Below are 17994 nucleotides of genomic sequence, written 5' to 3'. Positions count from 1 at the left end.
GTAATAAATAAATAAATAAATAAATAAATAAATAAATAAATAAATAAGGCATGGTGTAAACATGCCCTGTGTTCCATCAAAACCCACGGAACAAGTTAGTTGCAACCAACTTAAGCGCTTAACTTAACTCAATACTACAAAGGGTCCATTGGTCACTGGCTACAGGTGGACAAACCCTCTCACTTTCTCTTTCTCCCAGTTTCTCACTCTGTTCAATCATAAGTTCGGTTCATCTCGAATTTTGAGAATTTCTCCAGTCATAAATTTGGTTCATCCCAAACTTTTGAGATTTAAAAAACAAACAAAAAACCCAACCTCGCAGGAAAAGTCGTAACCATTTTTGTGCTCATTCCTCCTAATACACACATTTTTATGTGCACTTTTGCCTTATATACACATATTTTTGCAAGCCATTTTCCTAATACAATGCATTTTTAATGTTATTTTTCTGAATATGGCATTTTGTAGACTTTTTATTATTATAATTATTATTATTATTATTATCATCGGACAACTGCATTGCAAAACTCAGAGCAGTGCAAATTTCGATGGGTAGCTCATGTTCTGGTTGACATCGCAGTTCCAAAGTGTAAAACTAGGTAGGTTTGCATGCAAACGTGGACGAATTTCTCCCCCATCCCTGCCAGTGGCTGAACACGTGCTTTGCATACAAAGAAAGGCTCCCACAGATTTGTGAAGGCAGCTCCCTACGTTCTCTCTTCCTTCAGGCACGTCTTGGGCAATGATTTGGAATGAGAACAGTCTCTCCCCCAGCTGAAAACGCCTTTCCTCTACCGCCTTGGCTAGATGCAAAAGGGGAGGGGCGTCTGGTGTCCATTTGCTCGGGCACAAAGTTACACACTACTGCTATGAAGCACTCTGGGCCCTGTCCAAGAAAAAAAGGGCAGGTGGCGTCTTTTTTTTTACATGTTGGAGCACCGAGACTCCAGGAATGAATGAAGAAAGTCATGGAGTAGCGGGAGGGGGGGGGGGGGAACACAATATTCCCAGTTCCTTGGTTCCCTGGTCTTACTGGGTGGCTGCATGACCCAGGCTGTTTGTGTTGTGATTCTCCAAATAGATAATCCCCTGCACCCTCTCCTGAGTCCAGGCTCCTTTGGGGCCCGGCGATTCCATGGGCAAGGTGGCGCTAGAGCCCAGAGCATCTTCAGTGGAGTTCTGGGAATCCGTATCTTCCGAAGAAAAACTCCCATGTCTGGAGAGCTGAAAGTACTGGGCGGCTTCTCTCTTCCTGCTCCGGTGACCCCTCGCCGGCACGGATGCGCAAGGGGGTTTGGCGGAAGGCGGGTTCTCACAGCCCCCTGGCACCTGCGTAACGTTAGGGGGAGAAGTGGGCGCAGGCAGAGTCCAGGCAGGGTTCTGAGTTGTTGGGTGGAGACTCTCTGCGGCCTCTTCGTCCAGGTCCTGAGCCAGGGTGGCATCCAGATAGGCCTCCCCACTTCCCTCCCCAGCCTGGCCTGTCCCACCACACAAGGGGACCTCTTGGGAACGACTGTCACAGACACTCGTGTTGTCCACAGCCCCAACCTCATGCCTTCTATTGCCCTCCGGCAGTTCCTCTTCTTTCTTGGGTTTCCCTGATGCTCCATCAAAGCAGAGATCGTCACCTGGGAGTCGGGAACTTGGGTTAGGATCCGGCACGAAGGGGGTGGTCTTCTCTCCACAGTCTTTTGCATTTCCATCCAGGACTTCTTTGCATACGGCCAGCGTCTCTTCAAGGATTTCCTTGCTCTCTTGACATCTCTCCAACGCCTCTCTCCACACCACGAGGCCATTTTTGTTGCGCATGCTGGCAGCTTGCATCTTCATCTGCTGGAACTTCTCGTCTGAGAACTCCTCAGAGAGCCGCTGGAGGGAGTTCTCCACCTCTTCTCGGGCTTCTGTGCTCTTGGGCTCATTCGCTCCGGCTGTCCACCGGGGCAGGCACTGCTTGCAGTCACGGTTAAATTGTGTGACCTTGAAAAACAGAGCAATAGTACTTACTTGCCCCCTGCAAAGGTCTTCCTTCTTGGCCTTCTCCCCATCTGAAATGCTCCCCCTAAAATTCCTCCCTAGACAACTTCATCGTTCTTTAATTTCTCCCACATCCAGTTCTATTACTGCACTTTTAACCCGAGATTCTTGACTTTTCTGGAATCTAAACCAGAAACCCTTATTAAAGGTCAATGTCTTACATTAGGGGATTGGGACGTTCGTAGCTCTTCTTTGCCTCTGTCCCACTCTGCTAAACGTGGGAATGTGGAGGCCCCCTGGGAAGGAATAGGAGTCTAAGCCCAGCCCTGCTGGATCATGGAATAGAATTGTAGAATCATAGAATCGTAGAGTTGGAAGGGGCCTCTAAGGTCATCGAGTCCAACTCCCTGCTCAATGCAGGAATCCACCTTAAGGGATGGTTGTCCAGCTGCCTCTTGAATGCCTCTAGTGTGGGAGAGCCCACAACCTCCCTAAGTAATTGGTTCCATTGTCATACTGCTCTAACAGTCAGGACGTTTTTCCCGATGTCCAGCCAGAATCTGGCTTCCTGTCACTTGAGCCCATTAGTCCGTGTCCTGCATCTAGCCTAGCAGCCTGTTTCGAACAGAGGTCACCCAAATGCTTCTGGGAAGTCCACAAGCAAGCCCTCCTCCCAGCACGGGTCAACTGGACCTGTTGTTGAGCTTAGGTGGGATCACGAGGGAAAAGCCTATGCTAACGACGCCCTCTGATCCAGGGAAAGGTCAGCCGTGTCCCACGGTGGACTAAGAGGCTTGCGATGGGCAGGAGGCCACCTGTTACCCTGGTTTTCTGTTTTCCTACATGCATGGGCAGGTAAGCAAGGGTGGGCTCCCTGTTCACATGGCATTCTTGTAGCACCCTCCAGGACTCCCCCTTCCTCGCTCACTTGCCCCCAGCTCCTCCACCAGCCTCCCTTCAAAATGTTGCTTCTCCTTCGCTTTGTAAATTCACCTTGTCGCAGAACCTGTAGAGGTCCAGGGAAGTCTCCAGCTCAGCCCCTCTCATCTCCATGTCCATGTAGAACGTTGTCAGCTTAGCCTGGAAAGCTCCCTTGGCGGCCTCGAAGGCCCCCGTTTCAGGGAACTTGGACCCTTGGACCCTGGCAGCTTCCTTCGACAGCGAGAGACCGTGGTTGTAGTGGACCTAGCAGAGAGAAGAAGAAGAAGAAGAAGAAGAAGAAGAAGAAGAAGAAGAGGAGGAGGAGGAGGAGGAGGAGGAGGAGGAGGAGGAGGAGGAGGAGGAGGAGGAGGAAAGGAAGGAAGGAAGGAAGGAAGGAAGGAAGGAAGGAAGGAAAGAAAGAAAGAAAGAAAGAAAGAAAGAAAGAAAGAACATCAGAAGAGCCCTGATGCTGGATCAGACCAAGGGTCCTTCTAGCCCAGCACTCTGTTCACACAGGGGCCAACCAGCCATCGGCCAGGGATGAACAAGCAGGACACAGTGCAACAGCACCCTCCCGCCCATGTTCCCCAGCAACTGGTGCACACAAGCTTACTGCCTCGAATACTGGAGGTAGCACCCAACCATCAGGGCTAGTAGCCATGGATAGCCTTCTCCTCCAGGAATTTCTCCAACTCCCTTTTAAAGAATAGGTCTGGGGTCAATGCGAACAGAAGTGTTGAAACAAATTTTGGAGAAAAATCCTCAAACAAATTCTCTTAAATTTGCATGGAAATGTGTTTCCCCCCTGCCCCCGCAACATTTTAAACAAACATTATGGATGCTGTTACAATTTGGAAGTCTTAAAAAACATAAAACAGGATATAAAACACTGAATTTACATGTAAATACTTAACATGATTGTCTCAAGCCTTTTATGAACAAGGCTTAAAAAGTAATATAAAAAACATCTAAAAATGCCCCTAAAAATAAATTTAAAAATGTTGAAGCCCAGCATTTCCAATGCAAATCTTGATCATTTGCCTCATGCTTTCGGGGGTGGGGTGGGGTTGGATTTTCATTTTGGCTGCTGTTGCACGAGGTGTCTGCCTCCTGCCTCACATCACGGCTCAGCATACCGTGGCCTCTTTGAAGAATTCCTTAAACCGCCGATAGGACTCTTCGGTGGTCTCCTGGCTGTCCTCAGCTGACCCCACTGCACGGAGCTCTGGCTCTCCTTGTTCATCAAACCACGAACTGAGCTGTGTGGAGAAGCAAAGAGTGTAGTGAGGAGATGCAGGGCAGAGTTGAAGCCTTACCAAAGGGGAAGCCTCTGGGGAAAATGTTCAGCCAGCCAGCTAAGCAGATCCAATGGGAAAAGGTGAGAGAGGGCAGCAGGGAGGTTGTGGGCTCTCCCACCCCAGAGGCCTTCAAGAGGCAGCTGGACAACCATCTGTCAGGCATGCTTTAGGGTGGATTCCTGCATTGAGCAGGGGGTTGGACTCCATGGCCTTAGAGGCCCCTTCCAACTCTGCTATTCTATGATTCTAGGTGCAGAATGCAACGTGGACAAGCAGCGCGGCCTAGCATTACCTGCCTCCACTGATCTGCCTTAGTGCTATGCTCTCCAGTGGTGCTATTTTTGATTTTGGCCTCCTGGGGCATGTCTACACCACAAGGGTGTAGGATCGCGGACTTACAGCTTCTGTGATCCTCCCTGGGTGTCCAGACGGCCGCTCAACGTCCCAGAAAAATGTGGCCACCATTTTTTGAAAAACAAGGAGAGGAGCGCACATGCACTCCTCTGCCAAAGGTATGGGGAGAAAAGAAAAGCTCCCGCTACCCACCTGACCTCCAATGGGCACGGAGTGCCTGAAGAGCTCAGTGCCCCGTGCCCGGTTCCTGCCTCCTTGCGTTTACTTGCGAGGAGGTGGGATGAAACCGTTACGGCCGCCCACACCTCCAACGGTCTTGGAATGATCCCAAGACCGTGGGAAAAATCAGGCTAAAAGCCATCCCAGTTATCCCAGGGAAATGGAGGGATCATCCCTGCCTGCCCCCAGGATCCCCTGTGCATCATGTGGATGCACAGGGATGATCCCAGGATGATCCCTATGATACGGCATGGTGTAGACATGCCCTTGGATAGTCACAGACCAACAGATTCCATCCCTGGACTACCCATGAGCAAAGCTAAGGGACGCAGACTTGCATCAACACATCTAGACTTTGGGTGGAAATGAGGAATTTTAAACTTAGGGGATGTCTGTCTTTTGAGTGGGGAGCAGTTGTGCAATTATCGTTCCATTGGACCCAGCACTTGAATCTTCCTTATGGGTACAGGACGAACTTTGAAGATTGGGAAGCCGTGGGACTGGAAAGCCAACAGGTGTGGAAGTGGTAGGTTTTCACATGAAGACAAGCCTTGCATTTTTCTTTTCTTGTTTTAAAAAACTTTATTTAAGGCTAGCATTGATTACATGCTTGGAAACCATACAGTTTTTACAACGGAGGTTCCAAAACGTGACAAAAGTTTCCTAAAAATGTCTGGATGAACACCGGTATCTCAAAGACATCTCTACATGGCCAATAGATTCTTCTGCTCCGTGTTCTGAGTGGGGATGAGACATTCTTCCACATGCCCAGCTTGTTCTCCAAACCCTCTTTTTAAGCCATGGTTGTACCCAAGGAATTTCTGAAGGGGTGGGGCTCATCCTAGATATTTAAGTAGAGCCTCCCCCCGCCTCCCCCCCCCACAGGGCATTGTGAAGCATTTTATTTATTTATTTATTTATTTATTTATTACATTTTTATACCGCCCAATAGCCAAAGCTCTCTGGGCGGTTCACAATGGAAGGGACAAGCATGGAAGGGAACTGCCTTTTAGGGATGGGATTTAAGGAAACCTCTTTCTGAAATTCCACAGAGTTGTGACATCTAGAAAATAATTGCGCCTATGCCTTTGGCCTACATATTTGTACCCACTGAATCTCGGATTCCTGAGCATTCAATTCATTTCCATCTCTTGGTTAGGTTGCTATGCTGTAATTAATTCCACTCGTTTCTCTTAATTCACCTTCCAAAAATGACACTTTAAGTGGATCCAGGTCAACACAGCAAAACTACCTGAAATCATAGAATCATAGAATCATAGAATAGTAGAGTTGGAAGAGGCCTATAAGGCCATAAAGTCCAACTCCCCCGCTCGATGCAGGAATCCACCCTAAAGCATCCCTGACAGATGGTTGTCCAGCTGCCTCTTGAAGGCCTCTAGTGTGGGAGAGCCCACCACCTCCCTAGGTCACTGGTTCCATTGTCGTACTGCTCTAACAGTCAGGAAGTCAATGAAGCATCTCTGGCTGATCACACACGTCATAAATGTGTGGGTTCTCCCACACCAGAGGACTTCAAGAGGTAGCTGGACAACCACCTGTCAGGGATGCTTTAGGGTGGATTCCTGCATTGAGCAGGGGGTTGGACTAGATGGCCTTAGAGGCCCCTTCCAACTCTGCTATTCTATGATTCTAAACAGGCTGCATTACACCCCACAAACAAATTGAAAATTGAATCCCATGTCATGCTGTTTGGATTCCTTTACAACTGAACTTATTAGGTTCTTACAAATTCAGAAGGTTGAAGACAACTGCTTAATAATTAGATTTCAGTCATTGAATGCAAAAGTGCCCTGTGCATGTTAACTCATTTCTACTCAATTGCAGGCACTTGCATTGCTGAAGGAGATAAACCCACAGCTCCAATGGAGGGACCCATGGCCAACATAAACAGGATGAAAAGGCATGCCGCTATCCCAAACTCAAATGCCATGTGATGCAAAATGCAGGACCAGCCCTACCATGAAGCAAAGTGAAGCGGTTGCCTCAGGCGGCAGATGCTGGGTTGGATGGAGGGGGAAGTGATAGCAGTCTCATGAGGCATTCCTCTCTGCTTGAGGAGAGTGCTACGTGTTCCAGGCAGACTTCTCTCCTCCCCCTAAGTCAGCCGGGAGCCCCCTTAGGTGACGTGGGGGATGCTATGCCATCAGCAGCATCCAAGTAAAATTCAACTGCTAATCTGGTTGGCTTCTGTAGGTGGAAGGGGGAGGTGCCATCTTCTCCTTCACCTCGGACAGTAAAATGTCCTGGCAAAATGCAGTGGTTAAGCACTGAATTTGAGTGAATTAAGCTAGAGGCTACCCATTCTGCGAGAGGGATGTGAAACCTCTGTCATCCTTGGGAATCCCAACAATTCTGTCTTAGTTCAGCTTTCCTCGTAGAGACCAAATAAGACAGAACCGAATATATTCTGTAATATATATTCTAAAATATATTCTGAAATTAATGCCAGACATTCCCAGCAATTTGGGGTGGATGGATACAGCTGTGGTCGACCCGCCCTCTATGCAACGTGGATCATGTTTGGGTTCCGAGGGGCTCACCTACCTTGCTAAACTCTGCCTCCAGCTCTCGGATCTTCAACAGGAATTCCAAGTGCTCCAAGCGGTGGTTGGATTTGCTCACCAGCGTGTGGACCTCCTCTTCCACCAGGTTGTAGAGGCCCAGGGCGCAAGTGATGCTGTTCCTAGCAAAGAAGAGTAAAAGGTAGGGATGAATGGATTTGGGAGAATTCCACATAGTTTGCATTTTAATATAATTTGCACATACAGACTGATATGCAGTTATCCTTCATTTTTTTTGCATGCCTCTGAATTTTGTGATTCAGTTCTCCAATCAAAAATTGTGAACAAAAATCTCTACGTGAGCGGCAATTGCTCACAGAAATGCAAACGATAGGGGAAATGTGTATAAAACAGTATGCGTCTTTGCATGCAGTCTCCTAATGTATGCATCAAGAGAAATGCACATATTAGGAGAAATGCAGACGTAAATGGGTATGAACTTCCATGCAGACATTTAACCCAAACATTTGCCAACAGTCATGGAACTAGGACAAAATGGCGTCTCAGAAAATTCGGAAGTTGTAGAAACCCAAATGGAAGCACGAGCCTCAGTCTGTAGGCATGTGGTTTTCAAGCCTGCCTTTTTTCACCTGCCCCAGAAGTGGTGCTGAGTCCAGAGCACCTACCGGACGCCAGGAGGGAAGCCGAGTCGGGCCGCCTCCTTCCTCAGCCTGGCAAGCAGGGCTCCGCCTTCTCTCTGCAAGCTCACCAGCTGCGCGTTGCACAAGACGTCTTGCATGAGCTGCCGGTGCCGGTCCATTTGCTGCTCGACTGCCTGTAGGACCATGACAGATGTGAGCCAAATCCATGGGGGATTTGGGGCAGAGCTGATGACAATGAAAGCTAAAGGGAGCCTCCACGGCCTGAGACAGTCTACCCCTGAATACCAGTGCTGGAACTGTTGGGATCTTGGAATTGTTGTAGGTCGCAAGCTGAATATGAGCCAACAGTGCGATATGGCTGCAAGAAAGGCAAATGCTATTTGGGGCTGCATTAATAGAAGTATAGCTTCCAAATCACGGGAGGTACTGGTTCCTCTCTATTCGGCCCTGGTTAGGCCTCATCTAGAGTATTGCGTCCAGTTCTGGGCTCCACAATTCAAGCTGGAGCGTGTTCAGAGGAGGGCAACCAGGATGATCAGGGGTCTGGAAACAAAGCCCTATGAGGAGAGACTGAAACAACTGGGCATGTTTAGCCTTGAGAAGAGAAGATTCAGGGGGGATATGATAGCACTCTTCAAATACTTAAAAGGTTGTCACACAGAGGAGGGCCAGGATCTCTTCTCGATCCTCCCAGAATGCAGGACGCGGAATAATGGGCTCAAGTTACAGGAAGCCAGATTCCAGCTGGTCATCAGGAAAAACTTCCTGACTGTTAGAGCAGTGCGACAATGGAACCAGTGACCTAGGGAGGTTGTGGGCTCTCCTACACTGGAGGCCTTCAAGAGGCAGCTGGACAACCATCTGCCAGGGATGCTTTAGGGTGGATTCCTGCATTGAGCAGGGGGTTGGACTCGATGGCCTTGTAGGCCCCTTCCAACTCTGCTATTCTATGATTCTATGATTCTATGCTGGGAAGGAAGAAAAGGGAACGCTGGCTGTCTCCATATCCTGATAGGAAGCTCCCAAGATGTTTGTAGCTGGCAGCTCTTTATCAGTCGCAGGGTTCACCTTGGAGACATTTCTCATAGGTGTCTGCAGGCAATTTTTAGAAATGTAACCCTCTGAAGAAGGCCAAATCCATGGCAAAGGGCTGAAACACCTTGGGCTACTTCAAGGAATGAATATCTATCTATCCATCTATCTACCTAATTACCTAATATTCTTTTCTTAATGGTAACAAACTGGATGGAACTTTAGAGACTAATCCAGCAGATCTCTTCTTGGATTCTTATGGGGTGAGGGTGGGGGGACGGGGATGACCCTTGTCCACAGCTCCCCTGAGCTAATGCCCGGTGTTGCATGCTGCGTGCAAAAGAGAGCTAAACATTTGGGCAAATCCCAAAGAGGGTCATTGGCTCCTGAGATCAGAAGAGCTCTCTGATCTGGAGGGAAACACCCACCTTCCCTTCCTCCCTCCCTCCCTCCTGGAAAGCAAGACTCATCTGATCTGGTTAAGGGCCAGGCCTGCACCACAAAGAGGAAGAGGCAGGCAGTGCGCCGCGCGTGACAGGAGGGAGCTGCTTCGTGTGGGGTCAAGGCTCAGCCAGGAGGGCCAAACAGCAAGCTCTGAGGGCCAGGGCTCACCTGCACGGTCTCCGGCGCGTCCCCCTGCTCCAGTTCTTGGGTGGTGCTTCGGAGCAACTCCGAGGCCTTTGTGAGGTCGCTGACAAAGTGGTGCATCTTCTGAGAGGAGGAAACACAAACAGGCAGCCTGTCAGATGAAACAAAGAACCAACAACGAAAAGAAGCTGGGCAAGAGAATGGGACCGTTTGCGCAGCAAGGTGGAGAGAGAGCGCCAGGAGAGGAAGCCGGAGGCAGATCATAGAAAACAGCCTGGCCAGCCCAGCCCACCTGGTCCCGTCACACCCCAGAGCTACGGAGGGATAAAGACATGTGTCTTTGGCCTAATCCACATCAAGCAGGATATGGCAGTATGAAAGCCGCGAATATGAGACAGGAGCCACACCAAGCAGGATCTAGCGGTACGAAAGGGGCATGGAAGCGGAACATGGCACGTGTCGATGGGCCCCAACAGTTGTCAGTGCACTCCAACATTATTATTATCATTATTATATTTATTTATTTGTATCCCGCTTTTTGCCCAATACTGGGCCTCAAGGCGGTCTTGCAAAGTTTACAACATACATTGTAAAACCTAGGAAAAGAAATGTAAAAAAAAAATTAAAATGTTAAAATACACAACAAAATTATCAGTCATTAACATAGATGGAGGGCCAGACTATTCTCCAAAGGCCTGCTGGAACAAACAAGTTTTAGCCTGCCTCCGAAAGTCCATCAAGGAGGGAGCCAGCCTAGCTTCCCCGGGAAGAGAGTTCCAGAGCACCGGAGCAGCCACCGAGAAGGCCCTCTCCCATGTTCCCACCAAGCGTGCCTGTGAAGATGGTGGGACTGAAAGAAGGGCTTCTCCAGAAGATCTCAAAGCACAGGCAGGCTCATAAGGGAGAAGACGGTCTTTCAAATAACCTGGACCCGAACCATATAGGGCTTTATAGTGCCATAACCGGCACTTTGAATTGTGCCCGGAAACAGACTGGAAGCCAGTGGAGCTGTTTTAACAGGGGAGTCGTCCGCTCCCTGTAACCAGCCCCAGGTCAACAATCTGGCTGCAGCTCTTTGAACCAGCTGGAGTTTCCGAACACTCAGTTAAATTTCTGGAGAAGAAGACTATCAATGGCTACTAGTCCTGATGGCTATACGCTTCCTCCAGTATCACAGGCAATATGCCTATTTACCCCAGTTGCTGGGGAATATGATTGGGTTCTCTTCTTGATCCTCCCAGAGTGCAGGATACGGAATAACGGGCTCAAGTTAAAGGAAGCCAGATTCCGGCTGGACATCAGGAAAAGCTTCCTGACTGTTAGAGCAGTACGACAATGGAATCAGTTACCTAGGGAGGTGGTGGGCTCTCCCCCCCCCCTCAAATTTTCACACTAATTTTTTTCCAATCACAGCCTTTGCACTAGAAGTACTTGCCATGGACCTATATCTCAAAAGGCGATGCTAACTTCCGTCCATGAGGCCCTACATGAAGGTTGAATCCTTTCCCCCAATAAAATCCCATAATAATATTTCTATGTTACTCTTACTATGTCTTACTTGGGGGCTTCCCAAGCTGAATCCCTATTCCCTGATCTGCCTTTCGACTGACCAGGAGCACCTCTGTCTTATCTGGATTAAGCTTCAATTTGTTCGCCCTCATCCAATCCATTACTGCCAACAAACACCGGTTTAGCACAGAAACTGCTTCCTTGGAATTGGGTGGAAAGGAGTAGTAGAGTTGGGTGTCATCGGCGTACTGGTGGCACCGCACCCCACAACTCTGGATAACCGTTATAAAGCTGTAGTCTGTGGCTCCTGCCTCTTCTATACCGCTTTCATAGCGCAATATCCTGCTTGGTGTAGATGAGGCCCTTGTAATGCCAGAAGAGCCACCGTTTCAGTCTCTCTTACACACACACTCACATACATACCAATCCCCTAACACAACACTCTGTCCATGCTTTTCAGACTTGGGTCTGTCTGTTTGGACACTGCAAAGATGTGTAACTTCAGTCGACTTGCAGCTCTAACGGCTTCCCTACGTGTGTGTCTGTGTGTGTGTGTGGATGGATATTTATTTATTTAGAGCATGCCATCAGTGGTCACGACATTTTACAGCATAAGTGACAGAGTTAGGCTCCTGCCCCAAGGAGACGGCAATCTACAGTCCGAGGAGTGAGAAGGGAAAGGCAGGAATCCCCAGGGTTGGCTGAGAGCAGCAAATGCAGGAGGAATCCTTTGCGTTGGGGTGAAGGCATGAGGGTCTGGGAGCAGATTGCCTCAAAAGGAGGGACGTTCCCCTAGTAATGGCAGAAGACCTCAGAACCCTTAAGAAACAGGTGCGCTGTGAGCCCTCCATCCCGCAGAGGCCAGAGAAGCGATAGGTGTTGAGTAGAATGTTACCCACAGAGGGTTAAATGATTGCAAGGGGTTAAAAGCTTTGTAATCATGTTTCTGGACTTGGCAAGATTGCAACCGGAGCATGGAGGACGTGGTCTACGTGTCAGACGCGGACAGAGGAGAATTGGTTAATTGGACAATTAAGTATGGTGCAATACTAGTGGTGATATGTATTTAAGGTGCACAGTGTTTAATGGCATCTTGTTAGGTGCTTGGAGATCCGTGTCGATGTATTGTGATGATTATGATGACCATGCGTGTAAATGAAAGTTTATACTAAACTGATGAGAAAACCTCAGTAGAAGATCTTTACTGATGAATAAGGACTGTGAGTATTATTTATTCCCTCAACGAGCTTCTCAAGGAAAAGTGCTAGGACTTTGCGGGCATAACTTTCGTTGCGTGCTACGCACTCTGTTCTTATCGTTCGGATAATAGGCACCTGGAAGAACTGAACCCACTCGCTGTGGCAGTACGGGAAGTGGCCGTCCAAGGCCTGGGTCAGCTGGCTACTGTCCACGTGTCGGCCGAGAGCCTTCAGAGAGCTCAGCAGCTCCACCTACAGGTGTGGCACAAAGGGACAGTCAGTATTCTGGATGGAAAAAACATTGTTTATTAAATTAGCCTGGTTTTAACGGATAATGTTTTTAAAAAACCCAACACATTTTGCAAATATCAAAGTTAAAAAACAAAGCAGGGCAGAAGTATCAGCCTGGAGAAAACAACCGTTTTCTCAGTATTTTAACACCTAATTTAACTTAAATTTAAACTTCGCTGTTTTAATTCTGTATTTTAACCTATATCAATTTCTGCTGTGTGGTTTTATCCTGCTTGTGCTTTTTGTACTGTATTTTGTATTTGTGTTTTTAGATTGTTGGTTGTTTTATTATGCTCTTCATGGTTTTAATTTTTGTGAACCGCCCAGAGAGCTTCGGCTATTGGGCGGTATGTAATAAATGTAATAAATAAATGTAATAAATAAATACATAAATAAATAAATAAATAAATAACACAATACTAAAAGACCTGGGGGTATAAAAAGAGGGTTGTTGGACACCCAAAGGACATCAGATTTTGCCCTTCTCCATGGGTACCAAAACCAGAATAAATGATGCTACCTGTTCAAATATAGGCAAGCCTGCTGTATTTGCATAATTTATTCAAGTTGCAGACGTTGGCCTTTGCTGGTGCAGAATTCACCCCTCCGGCTTGCAGGAGGACCCTCGTGTCTTTCTGCAAAGGTCTGTTTCTGCACCGCTGTTTCGCCACCAGCCATTTCAGCTCCATGTCGTGCAAAACAGCTCGGCGCGTCCCTGGGGGTGCGAGCATTGGGGTGGGGTGGGGGTCGGGATGGATGCTTTCTCCGGCCATCCGTCAGCCGTGCCAAGAGGAGACTCTCGCCTGCCTGGGTCCCTTTTCAGACTCACGCTGGGGAAATGTGAGCATTTCCATCGTTTGCAGACGAGGCCGTTAATCAAACTCATTAATATTTCATATTACATTAATTAAACTGAGCGGCATTAATAAAAGAACAGCAAACCCTTTCAAGTGCAGAGTGATTCTCTTAATGCCCGTGTCCGTCCCCACAGAACTATAATTGAGAGGGAGCTCACTGAGCCGTTGGCAACGGGAGTCTGTTTGAGTTCTCTGCACCTACCGGAGTCTTGACTAATTAACTGGCCTGGGAGAGGGAGGAGGGCAGGATCCATGCTGTGAAGAAGGGCTGTACTGATGGCGGCAGAGTAAGGACTTCACTTTTGCTTATAGAATCATAGAGTTGGGAGGGGCCTCAGAGGTCATCTAGTCCACCCCACTGCTCAGTGCAGGCTCTGTGCTGCAGGGTGCAGCTGCAGCCTCCCAGACAGGTGTGTGTCCAGCCTCTCCTCGAGATCGCTGTCATGTCTCTCCTTAATCTCCTCTTCTCCAGCTAAAACATGCAGGTTTTTTCAAGAAATCTTCACAGGACTTAAAAAAGACGCTGTGAAGAACATGAACCCACCGGGGGGGGGGGAACCATCTCCCCCCCCCGCCCCATAGGATGCCCTTAGGAAAAATGCCATGCCATGACGTAGCCTCATTCCCAGGGCATTCACTCTTCAGGAAGGCAGCCAGGCTGCTCAGAGTAACAAAAGCTATGGCTTCGTGAACAACAATAATGTTTTTCCCCTTAGAACAGCCTTCCTCAACCTGGGGCGTTCCAGATGTGTTGGACTGCATCTCCCAGAATGCCCCAGCCGGGCATTCTGGGAGATGCAGTCCAACACATCTGGAGCGCCCCAGGTTAAGGAAGGCTGCCCTAGAAAAGAAAAGTGGGGAAAGTGTGTGTGTGGGGGAGACCTCTTTGCCCTCCTCATATTACAAAGTAACACAATATCCTGAACATTCTTATAATTTTACCCAAATATTCCACTCACATTTTTGTGGCGGGGGGCATATTGTCTACCACCAAAGGGGGGGGTGTATTCATTTCTTGTAAATCAATTTGGGGACCCTTTTTAATTTAGAAAAAAATGATGCATATATATATATTTCCCTTTAAGCAAGCAAATTAATAATGTAAACTCTCATTAGGTTACAGCCTATTCCTGCCACAGGTCTCCCCTGCTTTTAACAGATTCATGACGGAATGCGAGATGACATGGACTTTGCTGCCTGTCACGGAAAAGTCGCTCTTCTCTTCTTATGACAGGCAGCAATTCAACAGGTGAAGCCATTTGCAGCCATGGAAATGCAGATACAGGGAGAGTTGCACTGGCTGATTTTATTCATGTTTTGCTTGTCACATAGCTGTAAATGAGGCAGCCCATTTTGGGATGGAGAACATCACTCATTCCAGTTGCTGAGAACACAGAATGAACAGCTCGAAATCCCAACTATGCTGCACTCATGGGGGGTGCAGGAAGCGGCACAACATGAAGAAGAAATCAGAGTGTCCCCCCCCCCCAAAGTACCTGATACTCTAGAACTCACCTGCACGCCAGGTAACTTCTCCAGGTGTGAAGCAGCCTCCTTCTCTGCCAATAGCAGAACAGCATGGAAGGAGCCAGGCAAGGCCTTCTGCAAGGAAGACAGAGGGAGTGCGGGTCAGTCTTCACCAGGCACTAGCCTTGCTGTGCAGGGGTGTCTCTGAACGTGACGCTTGCAAACTGGGCATTGAGAGTAGGGTGGTGGCAACTCTCCATTTTAATCTGTAAGCCCCTAAGTGTTTCGGGCCTGGCCGGTTTTAGGAACTGAGCCCTTCTCTGCAGCCCATTTCAATGTCTTAGATCTGCTGAGAGCATCCTCAGCTATTCCATCAAAAGTCCGCAAGGCCCGCCCAGAGCCACTTTCACCAGCTACTCCACAGCAACGGAAACCCTTCGCCTGGAGATTTGCTAAAAAGTAAGACCAAGGGAACTACAGCACAAATAAATATCACTTTCATACCTGCTCAGCTATCCTGGCAAAACCCTCCAACACACACACACACACACACACACACACACACACACACACACACTCAAGATGGGGGATACTTGGCTCAGCAACACTACAAACGAGAAGGATCTTGGAATTGTTGTGGATCACAAGCTGAATAGGAGCCAACAGTGCGATATGGCTGCAAGAAAGGCCAATGCTATTTTGGGTTGCGTTAAGAGAAGTATAGCTTCCAAATCACGTGAGGTCCTGGTTCCTCTCTATTCGGCCCTGGTTAGGCCTCATCTGGAGTATTGTGTCCAGTTCTGGGCTCCACGATTCAAGAAGGATGCAGACAAGCTGGAGCGTGTTCAGAGGAGGACAACCAGGATGATCAGAGGTCTGGAAACAAAGCCCTATGAAGAGAGACTGAAAGAACTGGGCATGTTTAGCCTGGAGAACAGAAGGCTGAGGGGAGACATGATAGCACTCTTCAAATACTTGAAAGGTTGTCACACAGAGGAGGGCCAGGATCTCTTCTCGATCCTCCCAGAGTGCAGGACACGGAATAACGGGCTCAAGTTAAAGGAAGCCAGATTCCGGCTGGACATCAGGAAAAACTTCCTGACTGTTAGAGCAGTACGACAATGGAACCAGTTACCTAGGGAGGTTGTGTGCTCTCCCACACTAGAGGCCTTCAAGAGGCAGCTGGACAACCATCTGTCAGGGATGCTTTAGGATGGATTCCTGCCTTGAGCAGGGGGTTTATTTATTTATTTATTTATTTATTTATTTATTACATTTTTATACCGCCCAATAGCTGAAGCTCTCGGTGGCCTTGTAGGTCCCTTCCAACTCTATATTCTATGATTCTATGGGAACTATAGTTTGCTGAAAGTGAAGAGAATTCTGTTAGGGATCCTCTTGCAACCCCCTCCACCACCAAACTACAGTTCTCAGAGGTTCCTGGGAAAAGGGAATGTTGACTTTTAGGGTAGACGTCCCCTCTCACCCAAGTCTCATCCAAAAGCATTGCCCCAAATCTCCCACTTGGCCTTTATCGATGCCTAGCTACTAATCCTGATGGTTACATGGGACCTTCAGGCCTGCCATTAAGACTGGGAGAGGACCATTGCCTTCAGGTCCTCCTTGTGGGCTTCCACTAGGGCATCTTGCTGGGACGCTGGATGGAGCTCTTCTTAGGTTGTGGACAAGCAGATACCAGCAACAACTGATGCTATTCAAGATTAGGGTGACCCTATGGAAAGGAGGAACGGGCTCCTGTATCTTTAATAGTTGTACTGAAAGGGAAATTTCAACAGGGGTCATTTGTATACATGCAACACCTGGTGAAATGCCCTCTTCATCACAACCGTTAAAGCTGCAAGAGCCCTATCCTCTTTAGTTAAGAGTGACCAGATACAGGAGGGCAGGGCTCCTGCAGCTTTAACGGTTGCGATGAAGAGGGCATTTCACTAGGTGCTGCATGCATACAAAGGACACCTGCTGGGATTCCCTTTTCTTCACAACAGCTACAGATAGAGAAGCCCGGTCCTCCTTTCCATATGGCCACCCTATAAGATGGAGATTCTGAGTTTAATAAATAAATACCTTCTCCTGGAAACCTTCCCTTGCAGCAGCCTTCCCGAACCTGGTGCTCTCCAGAGGTGTGAGACTACAACACCTAGTATCCCCCAGCCAACATGGTACCTATAGTCCAACACATCTGGAGAGCACGAGGTTGGGGAACGCTGCCCTATGACAGTCTCTTCTTTCTAATCAATGGGAGATGACGTTTTTCATCCGCATCAGGCTGAGCTGAAATCACAGGGGTGCCATTTTGATGAAATGATTCGACCGTCCGTCCGTCCGCAGACACACACCCGGCTCCATGAAAAGCACACCCTGTTCTGGTGCTATATTAAGAGGTTCACGTGAAGAGGGGCAAAATGACCTCCTCCTCCTGGCAACTGTGTTTCACCACAAAGAGGTCATGCGCTCTTTGGGAGCATTGCAGCGCATGCAGAACCCAATCTCATCCTCTCCCTTATTAAGTGCTTAACTAAGGTGGATTCCTGCATTGAGCAGGGGTTTGGACTGGATGGCCTTGGAGGCCCCTTCCAACTCTACTATTCTAGAATTATGGTAAGTGGGTGCCGTTTCTCTCTGGCGGCCTCCACCCTCTGGAAAGCCCTCCCTCGTGCAGTTTGGGAGACAGAAAATGTAACTCCTTTTAAACGCCTCCTAAAAACACACCTGTTCACACAGGCTTTCCTTGGGCTGAAACTGCTGTTGGGTTTTACTTTGGTTTTATGTGGTACTTTTACAGTTTTATATTGTGTCTTGTCGTGTCGTATTTTATGGTTTTAATTGCGAAATGCCCAGAAAACCTTGGCTATTAGACAGTATAAAATGCAATAAAATAGATAAATAAATAAATAAGTAAAAGCGGAGGACGAATAGATTTCACCCGCAATGGAGAGAGCTGCTGTCTTGGAGAGAAACTGTTGTTGTTGTTTTGTGATGGCTCTTTTCTCGGCCAGAAACAGACCTCAAGTAAAATGCTACATCCAAAGCCATGTGGAAATAAAGGGCATGTCTAGACCTACCGGTGGAGGGGGGGGGGG

The 17994-nt window shown here is 48.2% G+C and overlaps 1 protein-coding gene across 3 annotated transcripts in view; it reads right to left on the bottom strand.

Annotated features, from left to right (window-relative positions):
* Positions 1-511: 511 nt before the first annotated feature.
* Positions 512-17994, bottom strand: part of KIAA1755 (KIAA1755 ortholog) — a 37925-nt gene continuing 20442 nt past the window's right edge. For 2 of the 3 annotated variants that reach the window (XM_063147473.1, XM_063147475.1), the window contains 8 exons: positions 14942-15028; positions 12414-12530; positions 9595-9693; positions 7975-8123; positions 7332-7470; positions 4032-4154; positions 2968-3159; positions 512-1977 (listed from right to left, as the gene is read on the bottom strand). In XM_063147473.1, the coding sequence (XP_063003543.1) occupies positions 1030-1977; positions 2968-3159; positions 4032-4154; positions 7332-7470; positions 7975-8123; positions 9595-9693; positions 12414-12530; positions 14942-15028 (1854 nt within the window). In that variant the 3' untranslated portion in view covers positions 512-1029. The remainder of the gene's footprint in view (positions 1978-2967; positions 3160-4031; positions 4155-7331; positions 7471-7974; positions 8124-9594; positions 9694-12413; positions 12531-14941; positions 15029-17994) is intronic. The other variant, XM_063147474.1, reaches the window with a different exon arrangement.

This window comes from Elgaria multicarinata, chromosome 1 (genome assembly GCF_023053635.1).
Source record: "Elgaria multicarinata webbii isolate HBS135686 ecotype San Diego chromosome 1, rElgMul1.1.pri, whole genome shotgun sequence".
In the NCBI taxonomy this organism is placed as follows: Eukaryota; Metazoa; Chordata; class Lepidosauria; order Squamata; family Anguidae; genus Elgaria; species Elgaria multicarinata.
The sequence above is the reverse complement of the archived record's forward strand: the minus strand, read 5'-3'. Positions and strand labels throughout refer to the sequence as shown.